Raw genomic sequence first — 15,643 nt, 5'->3', positions numbered from 1 at the left:
TGCTGTGATATGTGAACCCAATGGAGTTATCACCGATGCTATGGATAGGGCTCTCAATGTGAGTACATAAGCCATACGTGTTTAACAAAATTGACATCTTTTAGGACCTTGCTGGAAGTGTGATGAATACCTTGGAGGGGGATCAAGCTAACCATACTCGGGCGGTAGTTCAAGATTGGCGAATGACTACCAAGAGGGCCAATGGTTTGATAAAGAAGCACTGAGTTGTCGCAGGGTGTCGCCATATATAAATGATTCGACCATGCCGTACCTGTTTAATTTTGAAGCACGAGTGCGTTGTCTACGAGGTCAGGTTCCTTTGGTGAGTGTATCTCGTGTTGCGACAGTGCGCTGAAGAAAGGGGTAGGCATGCTGAACGGGGATTTTGACAGTCTACCCAGGACAAAAAGGGCCAATTATGCTGATCATGTGGTCGTCTTGTTCAATCATTGCGATACTGTCGGGATAACAGCGATGAGTTCTGTTCCTATTGGGAATGCCTAAGATGGCCCGTTTGTGATTAAAGAGTGGCAGCTGTTTCTATAGCATGGAAGCCCACTAGCCTGAGTAACTGTGACGCCAACTTGACGGGCCTCGGTCCACGTCGCGCCGCCCGAGACCTCAGAGGCGCAAGCAGGGTAGGCATAGACGGAGCTTGAGGCGCTCTGAATTGGTCCAGAATAGTTTGAGAGCTGTCAGGTTGGGGTCGCCACTACGGGTTGCTCGTCGCTGCTCCCACGGAGACACAGAGGTGTTGGGCGGAAATGCGCAGTACATAGCAGCACTTCCGCTCGTCGTCGCATAGCTCTCCTCACACCATGGGCGGCTCATCATCTTTCGCGGACGAGTCACGAATTGGCGCGTAGAGTCGCGTGATGATGCCTCCAAGCAGGCAAGGCCGAGAACCCAACACGAACAGAAACTCTCGACACATTGCGCGTGTTGACACAGTGGCAGTTGGCACAGCGGCAACGGGCCCGAACTGTAGGCAGAAATGTCCTTTGATCACAGAGTGCTTATAATATACATGGTACGACTCTCCTAATGGTTTGGGTCGTAGTTTGGCCTCGCGCTGTTTTCGTTCCCCCTCGTCACAATTATCACGCTTGCACTTTGGCACTCAATGGCACCTCTCGCCCATTTCCTCAACGCCGCGACTCCGAAGAACCAGTCCGATCGATCGTTTAAGCGCCACCCACGAGGGTGTGGTTGATGGGCACGTGGACTATTGCCAGGTTAGTCGGGACACACACGTTGCGCAAAAGGAGGGAGGACGTACTGAGCTTCACGATGTAGCCAACGGCGCCCATGATGACGAAGCCAGTGCCGACAGCGGTGCACATGTTGAGGAACTCCTTCTTATCGGCTGTTGATGGATGGCAGGTTAGCATTGAGGATCGGAATCGCTTCTCCCAGGGGAAGTCGTACGCTTGGTGCATCGCTTGGCGAACTGAATGCCGTCGCGGGCGAACTCGAGAGGGGCCTCGAGGAGTTCCTGGATCTGGTCGGACATGGTGATGGTTGAGACGAAGTGGTGGAAGGAGGGTGGATGGTTCTGGCGGGAGTCGGTCGAGGATGATGGAGGACGATGCGAAGGAGACGTTGGAGGACTTTGGGAGTGCGACCTAGAAACGCGACAGTAAAGCTAAAGCTGTCCTCATTATCGTGTCCTCCTGAAGCCCGGATGAACCTAGATCCGCTCCGCATTTGGTGTCCAAGCTTGGGTTGCGATTTAGCCGGAGAAATGCCGGAGATGCCACCCTACACCTTAATTTTACAGTTTTGTGGGGTTCCAACAGCAATCTGGCCATCATTCCGCCCAGACTGTGAAGACAGGTTGCATCAGGCGTGGGACATCTTCTCTGCTGGACGGTACTCGGCAATCTAGCTCCAATAAATTGGTTTACCTGAATATAGCTACTTGGTCTCTCTTGTCATTTAGGCAGTGGACTCGGAAACCCTTTGTTACTGAGAGATTAACTATGTTTAATTGAACGCTTGAAAATATAAGTGTTGCTAGTCGCACGCACTTAAAATGCTACTCGCACACTTAAGTATACAGGCTAATTTCACCAAGAAATCTCAATAATATATCTATTAGTAAGTTTAATTTAAGAAAATCAAATAAATTTTATTCTAAGTATTTATTCTTTAAGTTAAGTTTTTTATTATTTTAGAATAGAAACTGGAACTTCCTCGGAATAAAATACTCAGAGTGGACATACAGGCGAGGCATATTACCTTGCACCAAACTTGGGTGTAAAATTTTTATATTTCCATGTAATCAGCATTTTAAATGTATGCGAATAGCAATACTCGAAAATATTAAAACGCTTGACAAATTCAGTTTTATTTTTGAAGTTCTCCTTTGACTTTGTCCTGCCTGTTATACAGGTTGTCACCCTCCGGCTTCTTGATGTAAGCACAGACTTTGAGAATTGCCCTGTTATCTTGCTAGATACTCCTTACACGATTTTACCAATGCGAGAAGACGCTTGGCCCCCTCATTTAGCATTCATCCATACATGCCCCATTCATCTGAGCCATAAGAGCTTGAATCATCTGAGTCAGAATCCTCGACCCAAGACCCCGGGACCTTCAAAGACACATTATCAATCATCTCCCAGAATTCACCGGAGAAGTTCTCAGTTGGGTAGTCCCACACATAGCTCCAGTCTGTCGGTTTAGGCCCGTAGGTGAAGCTTTCTAACTTGATATGACCAATTTGGTAATAATTCCAGCGTTTCGTTGGCATCCGGGTTGGATGTTGAGTTGCAGGGAAAAAAGCGATGAAGGATTTCTCTGAAGGACTGAGACTGCTTAGGATGGCCTCTTCAATTCTGCCATATTCAGCGAGGTCAACACCGGCAATGCTCAGGTCTTCCAACCAGTTCTGAAGCGCCGTATTCAGCTGATGAATCCACTCATTCTTGGTTTCATAATCGGCCCAATCGTAAATTGAGACCAGGGTCCCTACTATTATGGCAGAGAATGCAGTCCCGATTGGTTGGTGACTTAATCCAGGGTGGTATTCGAAGAGTGAGCCCAGGGGCCCTTGTCGAAAGCTTAAGGACTCCGTCACGGCAATTGTATCCCGACGCAATCTCCTCCAATGATTCGTTGGAGGAGTTTGTCTTCCTGTCTGTGCCGTGGAAAGAAGCGCAACCAGGACGGCAAGGGATAATCCTTGTTGCTGGAGTTCTCGTATATCGCTGGCGATAATGCTCCCGTCTGGCTGAAGGAATAGACGTAACGAGATTGGGTGGTTTCGATGAAGGTGGACTGATCCGAGGCGTTTGTATGCTGACAAGGTGTGGTGATCGGGTGATATGTATGGCAGTATAAGGCGCACTGCGTTTGGGGAACTTGCACAAATAATTTGCGAGTTCCATAAAGAAATGTCCCATTGTTCATCGGAATCGTAATCTTCCTTGTGAAAAGCCCCATTCTGCAGGAGGAAATGACAGAACGCCTCGGTCACAGAGCCTTCCCTGAGAAGAAAGTGTAAGCATTCTGATATCCACGAATATCTCTGGCTCATCTCTAGGCATCGAATGTCGAGCTGCCGAAGAGTTATCATCGTGGAAATATTACCATAGCGACATGCAGTCTGTGCAAGAATTAGTATGGAAGCCGACAAAGGAAGCCTAGGCGTTACCTGAAATAAACCTCGGCCATATTGATCTACATCAAGTGGGGAGGCGGCACCCTGACGGAAAAGATCAAACATCTTGTCCACGTCGCCAGTTTTAACACATTCAAAGATAGGAGAATCGCGTGGAACAACAGAGTAAGCTCGGAGAGATATGTTTGGTCCTGGGGCGACCATTATATCCCACGCCTTGTTTGTGATCCACCTAGGTAGTTGAAGTCGGGCACAATAACCTGGTAGGCGTTAGAGTCTTCCTATCACATCTGAATTAACAACATCATCTTACTGAGAGAGTTCAATAGAGCGTCTGGTTTCGAAGGCTGGGAGGTATAAACGAAACTACCAAACAAAGAAGGCCGTCTCCAAGGCAATTTCGTCCAGTTTCTTGAATGCGAAGCGGCTGAAATCTGCTGACTTGATTCATCCTTGGCAATTTGCTCAAGGGATGGCGATAGCTCCTGGTGCTTTTCAGAGTCGGGTTCTGGTCGAATGGACAGCTCGGAAGACACGAGACACTGTACAATTGCTTCGGGTTGAAGCCTTAAGATGGCGCTGTGACTTGTTAGTAGCTTCCTAAAAATCTTAGGCCTGCATACATTGTGTGTAGCTGCTGTGCAAGAAGTAAAAGCTGAATAGCCCACTCTAGTTTCCGTTCATACTTTGATAGAGCGTCTTTCTTTAACACGACTTTGACTCTGGCGGCATTCCTCCTGAATCCCCTGACTGATTCAATGTTGTGCGACAGGTCGTCAATCACTGACGTGAGCTCGTTGATTGCGTTCTGGCAATATGACAAGCTCAAAACAGCGGCGCTGTTGCCCGACATAGTCGGTTCCCTTTGTAAGTCTTTGTCGATCTCGATGACAACGGGAAGGAGGACGTCCAAACGTGTGAGAATCTCCCGAATCGTTTCAGGTACGTCTTTGACTTCATCCCATAGCCGCTTCAATTGAAAGAGGCCACGGGTGACTCTGTCGGCAACCTCGAGCAACGTGAGGCTGCTAGCTACCAGGCCGACGACCTCGGCCATCGCGGACGGAGTTAGGAAGCAGCCAATAGCAGGCACAAGTTGAATAACGGATCGCGATGGATAGTCATCGACGGCGGGTGCGAGATGAGCAGGAAGAAACTGAAGAAAAAGAAGAATGGAAGGGGAAGTGGGTTTTCAAGCCAGTCAGCCTGATCGTACATTTGCACTTCACAGCCATGTCACATGATGACAAACCAGCTGCACTGTTTGTTGGTAGAAAATTCTCGTTCACTCCCGATGGTCCAACAAACTGCATGCATTGCCTTTGGACGTATGTCTGAGCCCCGCTCTCAAGTCTGCCTGATAAACTGCCTGATGGAGATGTATGACTAGAACCGAAATTGTCCCATTACCGACAAGCTTCGTAAGCCCTTTCTATATTGAACCGCAAAATTTTAAGCCATTATTCACAGCCAGTAGATATCTTTGGATAATAAGCGTACCTTTTAACTCAAATCAATGTTATAGTCCCTACTAGACTGGCTGAGATGGAATTGTCTACAGCCTAAACTAGACCCTAAGTTCAAAGGCAGGTTGTGCAACACCCATACCGAAAATTGGCACATAACAAGCTAAGCTCAGGTGAATATAAATAAATGAATATTAGGCAGGTGTTGAGTGTGAGAGAGTAAATTGATTACTGAAGTGGCAGCTGGACCCCAAAGCTCAAGAAAAGAAAGTCATGTTAAAGACCGAAAACCCGACCTCTCCACCCATCTGTCTAATAACTAGTATTTTATTTCCATGGTAGTAGGCCTAATCCCTGATAGCCACAAGTCGTATCAGTGTCGTTGAGTTCTAACGCAGTAAGTGATCATTAAAATTTATTATTTTGAGCTTACTCTTTGAGCCCAGCCCACCGAGTACATTTTTCATTCTAGGTTACTGAACCTGAATTCCGTTCGCCTGACGCGGTCCTGAGCGTCAGCCAGCCCAGGCGTAGCCTTTGAGGAGAACTAAGAAGCGCCCTGAACCCTAGATTCCTTCCCGGATTACCAAGTCGTTAGAGGCAGCAAGCTTGCCTGCCATTCGTTATCAACGACCTCACCCCGAACCAGTATTTGTATCTGTGGAGGACGAGTCTCTCCCAGAGCCGGACTTGGGCCGACTCAGCGAGATCAGATATCTAACAACTGAGGAATGGCGGTAGGTCGTTGAGATTTCCGCATAAACTTGAGACATGCCGTTGGCGACAGTTATGAATTCCATGGAGTTTGTGCTGAATTTGGAAATTGTGCAGTGATCAGCCCTCATGATCATATGAGCTGGCGTTTGAGAGTCGAGGGACGCTGAATCTTGAGTGACAATCTGAAGACGAATAAGAAGTGTACTTTGCAGAAATTCGATTTCTCTTACTATTCGCTGTATCCCTGACTTTTGGACCGACATACCCTCGGCATAGCATTGAAACGGCGGAAGTGGATTCAAATTGAGGAAGGCACTCTTGTCCCACAGTGAACTGGAATTGAATGCTCTCAATCTGTCCACAATTTCTGACCTGACTCCGCCAACTAGGCCGGCAGTGGCAACGAAAAGCGCATTCCAGTCAGCTATGCTGGTACCTGTGTGTGGAGTAGCCAGGAAGATGAGACCACACTGGGCCAGGGATAGCCCCTTGTGCTTGGTGGTCGACAACTTGATCATTGCCTACGCAAAGAGAGTCATTATTAGCATGCAATGCCATGTTTGTATCTTGGTTACGCACCTTTCGAACCACTAGCCCCCCGAAAGAATGGCACACGAAGAGCAATGGCCGTCTTCTTTGCTATATTCATGATAAGTCAGCTGCGATCGATTGATCAAACGTCAATATTGTATGGAGTACCTTCTTAGAAGTTCTGACTTCCATGAGCATCTGTAGCAAGTTCTCTGCCCAGTTTTCAAGTGTCATTAACGATCTTTGGTCTGCCAAGTCTGCGTCGTAGCCAAAAGTCATGATACGACTCTTGGTAAAGTTTTGTGAAGATGGTAGATAGTCTTTCAGCCACATCTTCCTGTTGTCTGCTGTCCAGGAATCAATAGCGTTCCCGCCAAGTCCATGGACGGCGCATATACTGTGAATCGGATATTTAGCAGGTCAAACGTGGTGGGAAGCATATCAGCACATACTCCATTTCCACCTTATCGGCACTGGGATATTCGTAGAGAACAGTGATACCTCGAAACTCGTTTGTGATCCCCCAGCCACTCCAGTGGAGATCCTTGTTCTTTTTGGCCTTTTCAAACACGCTCAGTGCTGCTTTGAGTCTCTTTCGGTCCGAGAACGATATCGTACCCACCGGGGCGTCTTTGTGCTGAAAGACAAATGATGTACTGGCGGGTTCGTCCGATGGAATCGGAGGAGTGCGAGGTATCAGTTGAGGTGATGCTTCACCTTCAAGGGTCGTCATCAATGGGGTTGTTCCATCCGTGCTGCTCCTAGTCTGTCCGATGTCCGACAGACGGAAAAGGCTAGAAGCACGTTTCGTCAGTGTCGACGGTGGTGCACAGAGTATTTCGACGACTTCTTCGTAGGTCTGTTTGGTAGTGCACCCAGGCATACCATGGATTCTTAAAGCATTCTTACTTTTAAGAGGCATGGTGTGTTGGCGCGTGATTGCTCTCTTCACCACTGCGATGGAGAGGATATGAAAGGGAGAGGAATGGATCAGTGCGAGCGCGTCAGCTTGAATATGGTCATCAGCGCCCCCTTGCTTACTTGTAAGGCTATCCAATCATGCCAGCCTGTTGTTTTACCCCTGCCAGCCCTTCACAGGCAGGATCGGTGGGGGCGGATGGCCAGCTTTTGGGATGCCTCATTCGAGCATTGGAGAAATAATGAACAGGAAATATTACCTAACCAAGTGCAAGATGCAAACCTTGGACCATAGATTGCAACATACTAATTATTTATGCTACTACTTAACTTGAGTGAATGATTTTGTGACAATTAGTAAAATCCACATTTGTAGGAGTGTGGTGATTTGAGGAGCCTTGCAATCTCAGGTGTGACTATCTGAGGGGGTGGCTTTCTGAGACAACGCCACTCCGTGCTTTTTAGGAAATAGTCAGGTCAGCTTAGTAGTCGCGGTCGATGTGGCGACGTGTCTGAATCGCAGCCTGATTTTGCAGACCCCGATACCGCGGCCAACCTCAGTTTGCCGAGCCTGATTTTGAAGATTGGTGTCAAAGATTATAGCTACAGTGGGGTCTAAAATTAAAGCCAGAAGTTGTTTTGGGTAGGGATTCAAAGTTGATAGGCCGGTATTTTTTTTTGTTATTTTCAGGGAATTATCCCGGTTGCCAGACTAGCCCTAGGCCTTGATCGGTTTCACCTGCCTCATCTTTCCCTTTGATTCTCTCCACGATTGAGATATAGGCACGCGGGCCTAGGTTTCGGATTGCTAATTAATAAGGTGACTGTTGGTGGGTGTCGTCCCAAGTTCGCTGATCGTCAAGTCCAGCCCTGATCACGATTCCGACTCGCAAACAAGAACATTTGTTGACAACTGTGCTTGATTTCTTTGTTTTATTGTTTCAACTTCTACGCCGTAAGTTATATCTCTCTACCTTGCTGGCTCCAGATATGAGAGTCCAGTGTGCTTCCAAACAACAATGCTATGAGTGTCCATGGCAGATCTTGAAAAAGGTATATTGGTTTGAACTAATAACCCATTTAATGTAAGGATTGACTCACTTTCACGCTGGAAATGATATCACTGAACGCGTTGGTGACGAAGTGGGCTTCCAGGGTAAATGGAGCCATAATAAAGGGGACTAGGATTCCAGCGGCAATATGGGAACAACAGTCCTCAGCACCGGATTTTCTTTGGGCAAGCTCTGAAGGGGCGAGAATGCCCCTGTTGATGTGCACCAGTACAGTACAATTAGAATCGATACACCTGATAATCGGTGAGCGAGTGCCGCTATGCAAAAGAAGGTGTGGACGGGCGCAAAAAAAGCGAAATATCATTGAGAGTGCGAAGCCCCGGCAACGTGGAATAAAGAATAATTGTGGCCGACAGAAGTTGATTAAAGTTACCGGTACCTACGAATTGGGAATTAATAGGCAACTTTGACATCCTAGTGTCGATGCATGGTGGTTGAGTATGAGAAAGGAAATGAAGAGCGAGAGAGACACGAATAGGGAAGAGAGAGTCAAGACTGATGATGTGAGGAAATCCAAAGCTCAGCCGCAAGCTCAAGGCCACAAATCGCGAAACAAAAAGAATGAGGCACGCTGCTTCTAGTTGGAGAGTAACCTTCAATTAATAATTAACCACAGGGGCCATCTTAGCTGTGAACGGCTTGAGGATGTGGCAGCTGAAATGAGCTGAATACAGAGCCAGTAGGATGTGAGAGGCGATGCGCGTGTCGCACCTCGACGACCAGGCTGTTGATAAGGCCGTTCACAAACTTCCAGGGGTTGTTGGCACCCCATTCGCTCGCTGCGGTGATAAAATGAGGCGTAACAGTGGGAATGCATGAGCTGAATACTGGGGTCGGGGTGTTATCTTGGCACACCACGCGTATTTGCCGTATTTCAGAGTGCTGTGAGAAGTACCTAGTACTTTGCACAGTTGCACAATTGACAAGTCGGGAATGCTTTGCGATGTACTGAATATGCCCTATTGAACAGCAGCAGGGTTAGGTGCCACCTGCATCTTCAAGTGCTGGAACATTTAGTCGGTCGCTGGCCAAGGATTAGCGATGACCAGCAAACAGAAGCGTCGAAGAGGGCTCCCAGGGATCATAAAGCTCTGCATCTGGCCATACATACCCAACCAGGCTTCTAGAATAAACCGTCATTCGCATTAACAAGCGAGATGCACTTGCATACCCTACTCCTATCTGATGGGGGATTGCGCGAGGCTGGACTACCCTGCAACAAAGCATTTCCCCAAAACACATACCTTCACTGCCTTGAGCCGCTTTATCACCGGTGTTGAGATTCCGTGGGCAGTGGCCGTGCTATTCGCGTCCTCAAATGTCGAAAGAATTTATTCTCATCCTCAGGGCTAGGGCTGCCACCGGGATCATGCGTGTTCAGATAAGAAATCCAAACCCACGAGGCAAGAAGGCTGGGATGGCTCAAGGCTCAAGAGGATTCTTCTCGTTACATTGAGGATCTTGAGATTCAACACCGTCAATGAAATCTTGTGAGTGAGAAGGACGACATCTCGGTTTATGCATCCCTTAACCATGGCGATGCAGTTCATTTGCATCTTGTACACCATGTTGTGGAGGTCTCGTGATGCCATGGAGAATAATCTGGATATAGAGGTAGGAGAAGGACAAACCAATCTGACCTCGAGGTGCGGGGATCCTGTCTACATGGGGGAACTTCCGAGATTAGCGACTCAGCCCTATGGGCTTGTGCCTGAACAGGCTATTTCCGCTGGAGAGCAGCCTCGGAGTCTTGGGCCATGATAGCAAGTCTTTAAAAATGGGCAAATCAGAATTAGCAGCCAGGCGGATTTGATAGACATGCATGATATGGACGATTACATATCATAAATGAAATTTGCCTCCTCGAAGTTGGCCGATGTGATGATCCAACACATCACATCAACTAGCGGTAGTAAGGTCTCGGCGTAGGACGAGCTAGAGGATGATGATGGTGTAAGCCAAGCCTTAGTTACTGGTGGGACCGGCTCCTACTAGCCGATAGTTCCCCGAACGACGGCGACATCGGCAAACCCCTTACGATTGTCGTTGTGATTGCACGAGAGATAAACTCTTGGCCGATCTGTTCGATGATCAAGTAGAGATTGGGTTTGCCGATATTCATCACATGTTATACTCCTTCAGCAGAATGACCTAGCCTGCCAATATCTGACCTTGTGATGCACTCATTTGACTACATCAGGACAGTCCTCCGGTATCGTGCTGCTAATCGTGCTGTTAACCCCTCATATGCACTATCTACTACGTTTGTTCACGAAATTGTGTCACGATTGTGACAAAGTTGACTAATTCAAGCACATATTCTATTGCACACTAACGGCGGGAGACTCCCCAACTCCACTGCGCCCCTGCTTTATGAGCTCAGTGGCTTGGATAAAGAATGAGTCGATCCGTAGCATGGCGGGTCGCAGAAGTAATCTTGCACTGATATCTTTCGTGCCCCCTAGACGCTGCAACGATTGGTGAAACTTCTCCAACAGCTGATAAGCTGCTTCAACATCGTGTGGTTCGGATGCCAGCAGAAATAAGTAGATGAGAAAGTTGCCGCAGAGAATGAGCTGAGATCGGGCGTCTATACAGGTCAGGAGCTGATCGAGGGGTATTGGAAATTGACTTACGGCGGACCCAGAAACCGGTCAACTCCTCTTCAGTGATGTCTCTCATAAAAGTGGTAAACACTTTGAACTGTGCGAGTGCTACGGTGAGCCACTGCCGCAGGTTTGAACCGGGAGTGGCCTTTGCTTCTTTCGTTGCTGGATACATAAGACCGCGGAACAAGAGAACTTGGGTAGCGTGGAATGACAGATGGAGAGGGCCTACAGAGGTTAATACAAAGCCGGAAGCTATTCATGCTGAAGCCTACCATTGTGACGGGTGTCCTTTTCAACTATCAAACACTGCGGGATAAGACTTGGCCAGTCTTTGAGCGTTTCACGCAATGCCGTAAGCTGGGGTCGAGATTGTGGGTTACTCATGTTCCTCTTCACTTGGCTATTTACGTGTTAGTACGGCTCTGGATCGTTGAGAGTGAGAACTCACAAGCTGCAGTCTAGAATTGCTCGCAAGTTCCGGGCGATGTTGACCATCTCCAAGAACCGAGCCCCGTCAGATATTCGAAAGCTGGTGTTTTCAGGATCCACCAAGTAGTGCAATTCTTCAGGCACATCTTCGTCGAAACGGAGGTCATCCAAGGTCGGAGGCGTCGTGTCGAACGTGTCGCAGCCAATGTGCGGCGGGTTGCCGTGGCACACGGAGGACCAGCAATCATTGGCGTACGTAGCCCACCACAGCTTCTTCCGTATCCTTTTCTCCCAGGCTGCTATGCTCCATGATCCAGGATCCTGATGGAGACCAATCATTTGAGCACATGCAGTAGCTTGACATGCCATTATCCAAGTGCTTGGTGTTTCGACGCTGTCAATATCTGGAGGTATGATATGCGGCAGCAGTAGACACGCCTGCAGCTTGAACAGATTGGGCGCCTCGAGCTCTCGTCGGAGACTTATATGGCAATGTTTGAGAATTTCATGTTGCTGGAAGGGACATGGTCCCTCGAGCGATGGATCGCGATGCCAGAACGCACAGGCCAACGCATACACGGCGCCGCGAAGTGAAGCTGGAATCTCCAGCTTGGCCGCGGCGTACTGACGCAGGAAACGGACCTTGGAGACGACCGGATACGCCGGATGAACGTGTTTAAAGTACAGGCGTACTAGAGCCGGACCATGAGGCCATACACGGCTCTCAATGGCATCCGAAGCCTCCTGCATCGCGAGATTCGTGTGGTCGGGGAATCCGTTGAGGAGCATCAGAAAATGGACCGGATGATGATGCGGCTGCGAGCTGCCGTCATAGACCTGGGTGAAGTTGGCATCAATCTCGTCCTGCTCGCTCAGAAGCACCGATCTGAATGAGTCGAGAAAGTACGTGTCTTGCTCGCCAGCCAGCCCCATCGAATGCGACGTTCTGTCTTCCATGTCTTCCAATGTGTGCACATCAGTCTCAGGCGGATCCAGAGCGGACAAGGCGAACGATGCCGCGGCATCTATGTCCACGAGAACCGGCTGGCGCACGAGACCATCACTGACTATCGTAGATGAGACAGAGCCCTCGTACACGCTCTGGCGATCTGTGCTAGCGGGAGAAGGGCCAGCCTCCGAACTCTCGGGGCCATTGGAGAGAGGCGATGCCTTTGGAGTCGTGACGTGAGGGTCTGGAGCCGCATCAGCAGCCGATGACCGACAGACCAAGCCTCTGCTACTGCAGAAGAGACCTATATCAGGAGTAAGCTTCAGCCTCCAGATGCAGTCGCTGCCGCGGCGGGCGGCTCACTCACAAGGGGGTTTGTTGGGGATGACGCAGGCCGTCTTGCGGCGGCGGCACGCATCGCACGGGCGGTTCTTGCGGCTTCGAGGCGTTCTCGACTGGCCAAAGTTGCTTCTGATGGTGTACTTTCGCGACGAATTGCCTGCTTGAGCAGGTGGCTCAGTCCCGGGCTCCATGCCAGCAGCCGTTGATTCGATGACAACGTGAAGGAGTTGACCGAGAATTCGGAGAACCCGCGTCGCAAGTTTCGCCGACGCGAAGTTGGCCGATGGAGTTTGCCGACTTCGGCTACTTCGGGGTACCTGGCCAGTTGAGCGCGCCCTAATTGATTAGTACGCAGAGAATTGTTTGAGATTCGGGCGTGATTGAGCATGACTCGTGGACAGGCGATTGTCAATGCTACGGCGATTGAATGCCAGTTTGGCTTGGCCACATTTAGCGAGAAAGACTAGCAAGCCCATGTTCCATTTATTATACTAATATCGACCAAAACATTAAAATTCGCCCTGCCAATTGAAACACATTCTTCTTTTAACGTCGTTCTTCTAAATCCGAGTAGTCGTCTCCAGTCCCTGGTTCTTATGTGAATCCGAGCTGTCGTCATGGAGTTCCGGTGTCTCTGCCAATGTCACATCATCCCACCGAGACTGATACTGCTGCTGGAGATCCCTGGCACTGGGGCTGTTGCGCACGAAATCATCCGACCTGGCATCGGGGAACGCAAAGTGAAGCACGCTATAGACCAAGGCGCTTGAAAGAAAGCCATACATATAATTGGTGTAGTATAGTTCCGTTGCACCATCAGAAACGCTGACTGAGGTGTCTACTGCGGCAATAAAACCGGGCAGACAGGGAACGACCCCCACAATCCACTGTGGAAACTGTCAGTCAAGCCTTATTTAAATGGAGACGAATACATACCGCAACCGGAGCACGCCAGTTGACGCCCCACGTGTACCAGTATATGCTGCCCTTATCGCCACGGTAGAGGTCGTCGACGTTCAGCTTCTGCTTGCACACGACGAGGTAGCTTGCAACCATCAAGCCCGTCATCGGTGCAAGGAATACGCCATAACTCGACAGGACTGTAAGGAAGATGGTGGCGGTATTGACGAGTCGCCAGGGGTTGACGATTGGGCTAAGAATCGCAGTAATGTACGCTCCTCGTCGAATGTTGATGTATCGAGGAAACACGGAAGACAGATCGATGCCACCAGCCAGTGCGTTACCGGGGAGATTGCTTCCAATCTGCGAAACTACCAAGGCGAGTCCCGAAAAGAAGACGGCTGCGCGAGTTCCGGCACTATTGTCCTTTTCGAGCAAACGGACGAACAACGTTGGCGGGTTCCAGATCGCTTCACCCATGCGATCCTGCGTTGCTGCCGTGACAAGAATTCCCAGGATTGAAGCAAAAATACCGTAGAAGGGAAAGGCAAAAGCCTGTCCCCAGATGGCATCGCCAGGACGTCTAGCAAGTCGAGCGTAGTCGTTTTGGTTGAGGATGCCCGCTGCAATCGAACCAATAGTGGACATGATGCCCATAATCATGAGCCACGCGACGCTATCTGGGCCCCCAGTTGCGGGAAGGACAGATCCAGAGCTGATGGTGTCTCCAAAACCACGAGGTCCCATTGTGGCCAATGCCCAGATCAGGAGAACCACGAAGAAGATTAGGGTTATCGTGCTGGTAAAGTAAAAGAACTTTTGCAGCCGATGAGGTTGGATCATCAGCAACGGAAGGCTGATGATGCAGAAGATGAAGTAGCACAGAAACTGGGCCGACGTCATTCCCGTGTCGGCGGGGATGGTGTTGTGGATGTGTCCTTCAAAGCCGGGATCCCATGATAGAATGATGAGGTAGATGCACTCTCCTCCGACCCATGATTGGAAGCCATACCTGTGGGATGTAAGAATGAGCCTTGTCTTTAGGCTGTAACTTGACTTACCAAACTGCATTCAGTTAGCTAGTGAAACAACAGGACTATAGTGCGTGGAACTTACCTAATGACAGAAAGATGCGGTTCCAGACAACGAACTGGGCGCCCCAGAGACCCCACACTGCTCGACTAAATACGGGGAAACCAACTGAGACTGTTAGTATATGCTTGTCGTCAATCGAGTTGATACGTACTATGGTAATAGGCTCCAGCCATTGAGGCCAGGAGGATCGCACCCGTAGCAAGGAGGTTTCCCACAATAATGCCTGACACGTGTTAGACGCGTCGCGTGGTGGAGGTGGATTCATACAGATGATGGCTTGCCACCAGGTTAATCCCAGAGGAATTAGTGCACTGCCAGTCAGAAACGTTGCGATGTTGCAGTTGATCAACAGCCCTGTCGAAGGAGTCAGCTCTGGTGCAGCACATCGCGTCGTGGAGGTGTTTACAGAAGTTGTGATAGGCGAGGAACGTCCACGTGCGCCTCTCGGCGTTGACGGGCCGTACATCATCGTTCTATACACTGTTAGAGAGTCCTAGAGAGGTTTGCTAATAGCAACATACAATCCACTGAGACCCGTTTGGCAGCTCGACGCGTTTGATCTGTTCCGACACGCCCATCGTGAAAATTTCTCTGGGCAGCAGAGCGGACCGGATTGTGCGGATTTGGAACCCAGGGACCGGAATAGCCCGTTTTACTTGCAGAGTGAGTTGAAGTCGAGGCCGAATGCCTTTAAGGGCGTCTTGAACTTGCCAGTGGCTGATGGAGCCGTGATACAAGAACTCAGGAGATGGCGTCCAATTGAGAATGGTTGGCGTTAGCTTTATCTCGACCTCGGGTAACTGATAGTGAAGATCGGCCAACTTGACGAGACGTCGGCGAACCGAACATTCCGCACCAATCAGTATCAAGGCCGGCAAACTCCCCTGTAGACGGCGAACTGGTTACGCGTCAAGTTGCTCCCGTGCTCTGGCCATGGCCCCACGAGACGCTGGACGATCGCGACAGGTTCTATTGGATCTGTGGGTACA

The 15,643-nt window shown here is 49.5% G+C and overlaps 5 protein-coding genes across 5 annotated transcripts; all 5 read right to left on the bottom strand.

The window, feature by feature from the left end:
• Nucleotides 1-1,184: 1,184 nt before the first annotated feature.
• Nucleotides 1,185-1,513, bottom strand: BGZ61DRAFT_531204 (uncharacterized protein; the record flags this gene model as incomplete). The annotated part of the gene is made up of 3 exons (XM_046253669.1): nt 1,185-1,225; nt 1,280-1,366; nt 1,429-1,513. 3 exons carry the CDS (start codon nt 1,511-1,513, stop codon nt 1,185-1,187), a joined length of 213 nt encoding a protein of 70 aa, XP_046106257.1.
• A 930-nt stretch (nt 1,514-2,443) lies between these two features.
• Nucleotides 2,444-4,732, bottom strand: BGZ61DRAFT_574577 (uncharacterized protein). Its single transcript, XM_046256162.1, has 4 exons — nt 4,249-4,732; nt 3,939-4,204; nt 3,659-3,885; nt 2,444-3,610 (listed from the first exon to the last, which is right to left on the bottom strand). Exons 1-4 carry the CDS (start codon nt 4,680-4,682, stop codon nt 2,516-2,518), a joined length of 2,022 nt encoding a protein of 673 aa, XP_046106256.1. The 5' UTR covers nt 4,683-4,732; the 3' UTR covers nt 2,444-2,515.
• Nucleotides 4,733-5,275: 543 nt separating this feature from the next.
• BGZ61DRAFT_449288 (uncharacterized protein) lies at nt 5,276-7,298 on the bottom strand. Its single transcript, XM_046245586.1, has 5 exons — nt 6,792-7,298; nt 6,508-6,736; nt 6,388-6,447; nt 6,039-6,329; nt 5,276-5,990 (listed from the first exon to the last, which is right to left on the bottom strand). The coding sequence occupies exons 1-5, from the start codon at nt 7,259-7,261 to the stop codon at nt 5,727-5,729; spliced, it is 1,314 nt and encodes a 437-aa protein (XP_046106255.1). The 5' UTR covers nt 7,262-7,298; the 3' UTR covers nt 5,276-5,726.
• Nucleotides 7,299-10,235: 2,937 nt separating this feature from the next.
• Nucleotides 10,236-12,955, bottom strand: BGZ61DRAFT_449285 (fungal-specific transcription factor domain-containing protein). Its single transcript, XM_046245585.1, has 5 exons — nt 12,685-12,955; nt 11,388-12,621; nt 11,212-11,339; nt 10,967-11,164; nt 10,236-10,920 (listed from the first exon to the last, which is right to left on the bottom strand). Exons 1-5 carry the CDS (start codon nt 12,848-12,850, stop codon nt 10,652-10,654), a joined length of 1,995 nt encoding a protein of 664 aa, XP_046106254.1. The 5' UTR covers nt 12,851-12,955; the 3' UTR covers nt 10,236-10,651.
• Nucleotides 12,956-13,089: 134 nt separating this feature from the next.
• On the bottom strand, nt 13,090-15,392 carry BGZ61DRAFT_449282 (NCS1 nucleoside transporter family protein). Its single transcript, XM_046245584.1, has 8 exons — nt 15,176-15,392; nt 15,061-15,127; nt 14,922-15,008; nt 14,806-14,877; nt 14,676-14,759; nt 14,645-14,647; nt 13,596-14,572; nt 13,090-13,546 (listed from the first exon to the last, which is right to left on the bottom strand). The coding sequence occupies exons 1-8, from the start codon at nt 15,230-15,232 to the stop codon at nt 13,220-13,222; spliced, it is 1,674 nt and encodes a 557-aa protein (XP_046106253.1). The 5' UTR covers nt 15,233-15,392; the 3' UTR covers nt 13,090-13,219.
• Nucleotides 15,393-15,643: the final 251 nt, after the last annotated feature.

The sequence above is a fragment of the Ilyonectria robusta genome, assembly GCF_021365365.1.
Source record: "Ilyonectria robusta strain PMI_751 chromosome Unknown BGZ61scaffold_7, whole genome shotgun sequence".
Lineage (NCBI taxonomy): Eukaryota > Fungi > Ascomycota > Sordariomycetes > Hypocreales > Nectriaceae > Ilyonectria > Ilyonectria robusta.
The sequence above is the reverse complement of the archived record's forward strand: the minus strand, read 5'-3'. Positions and strand labels throughout refer to the sequence as shown.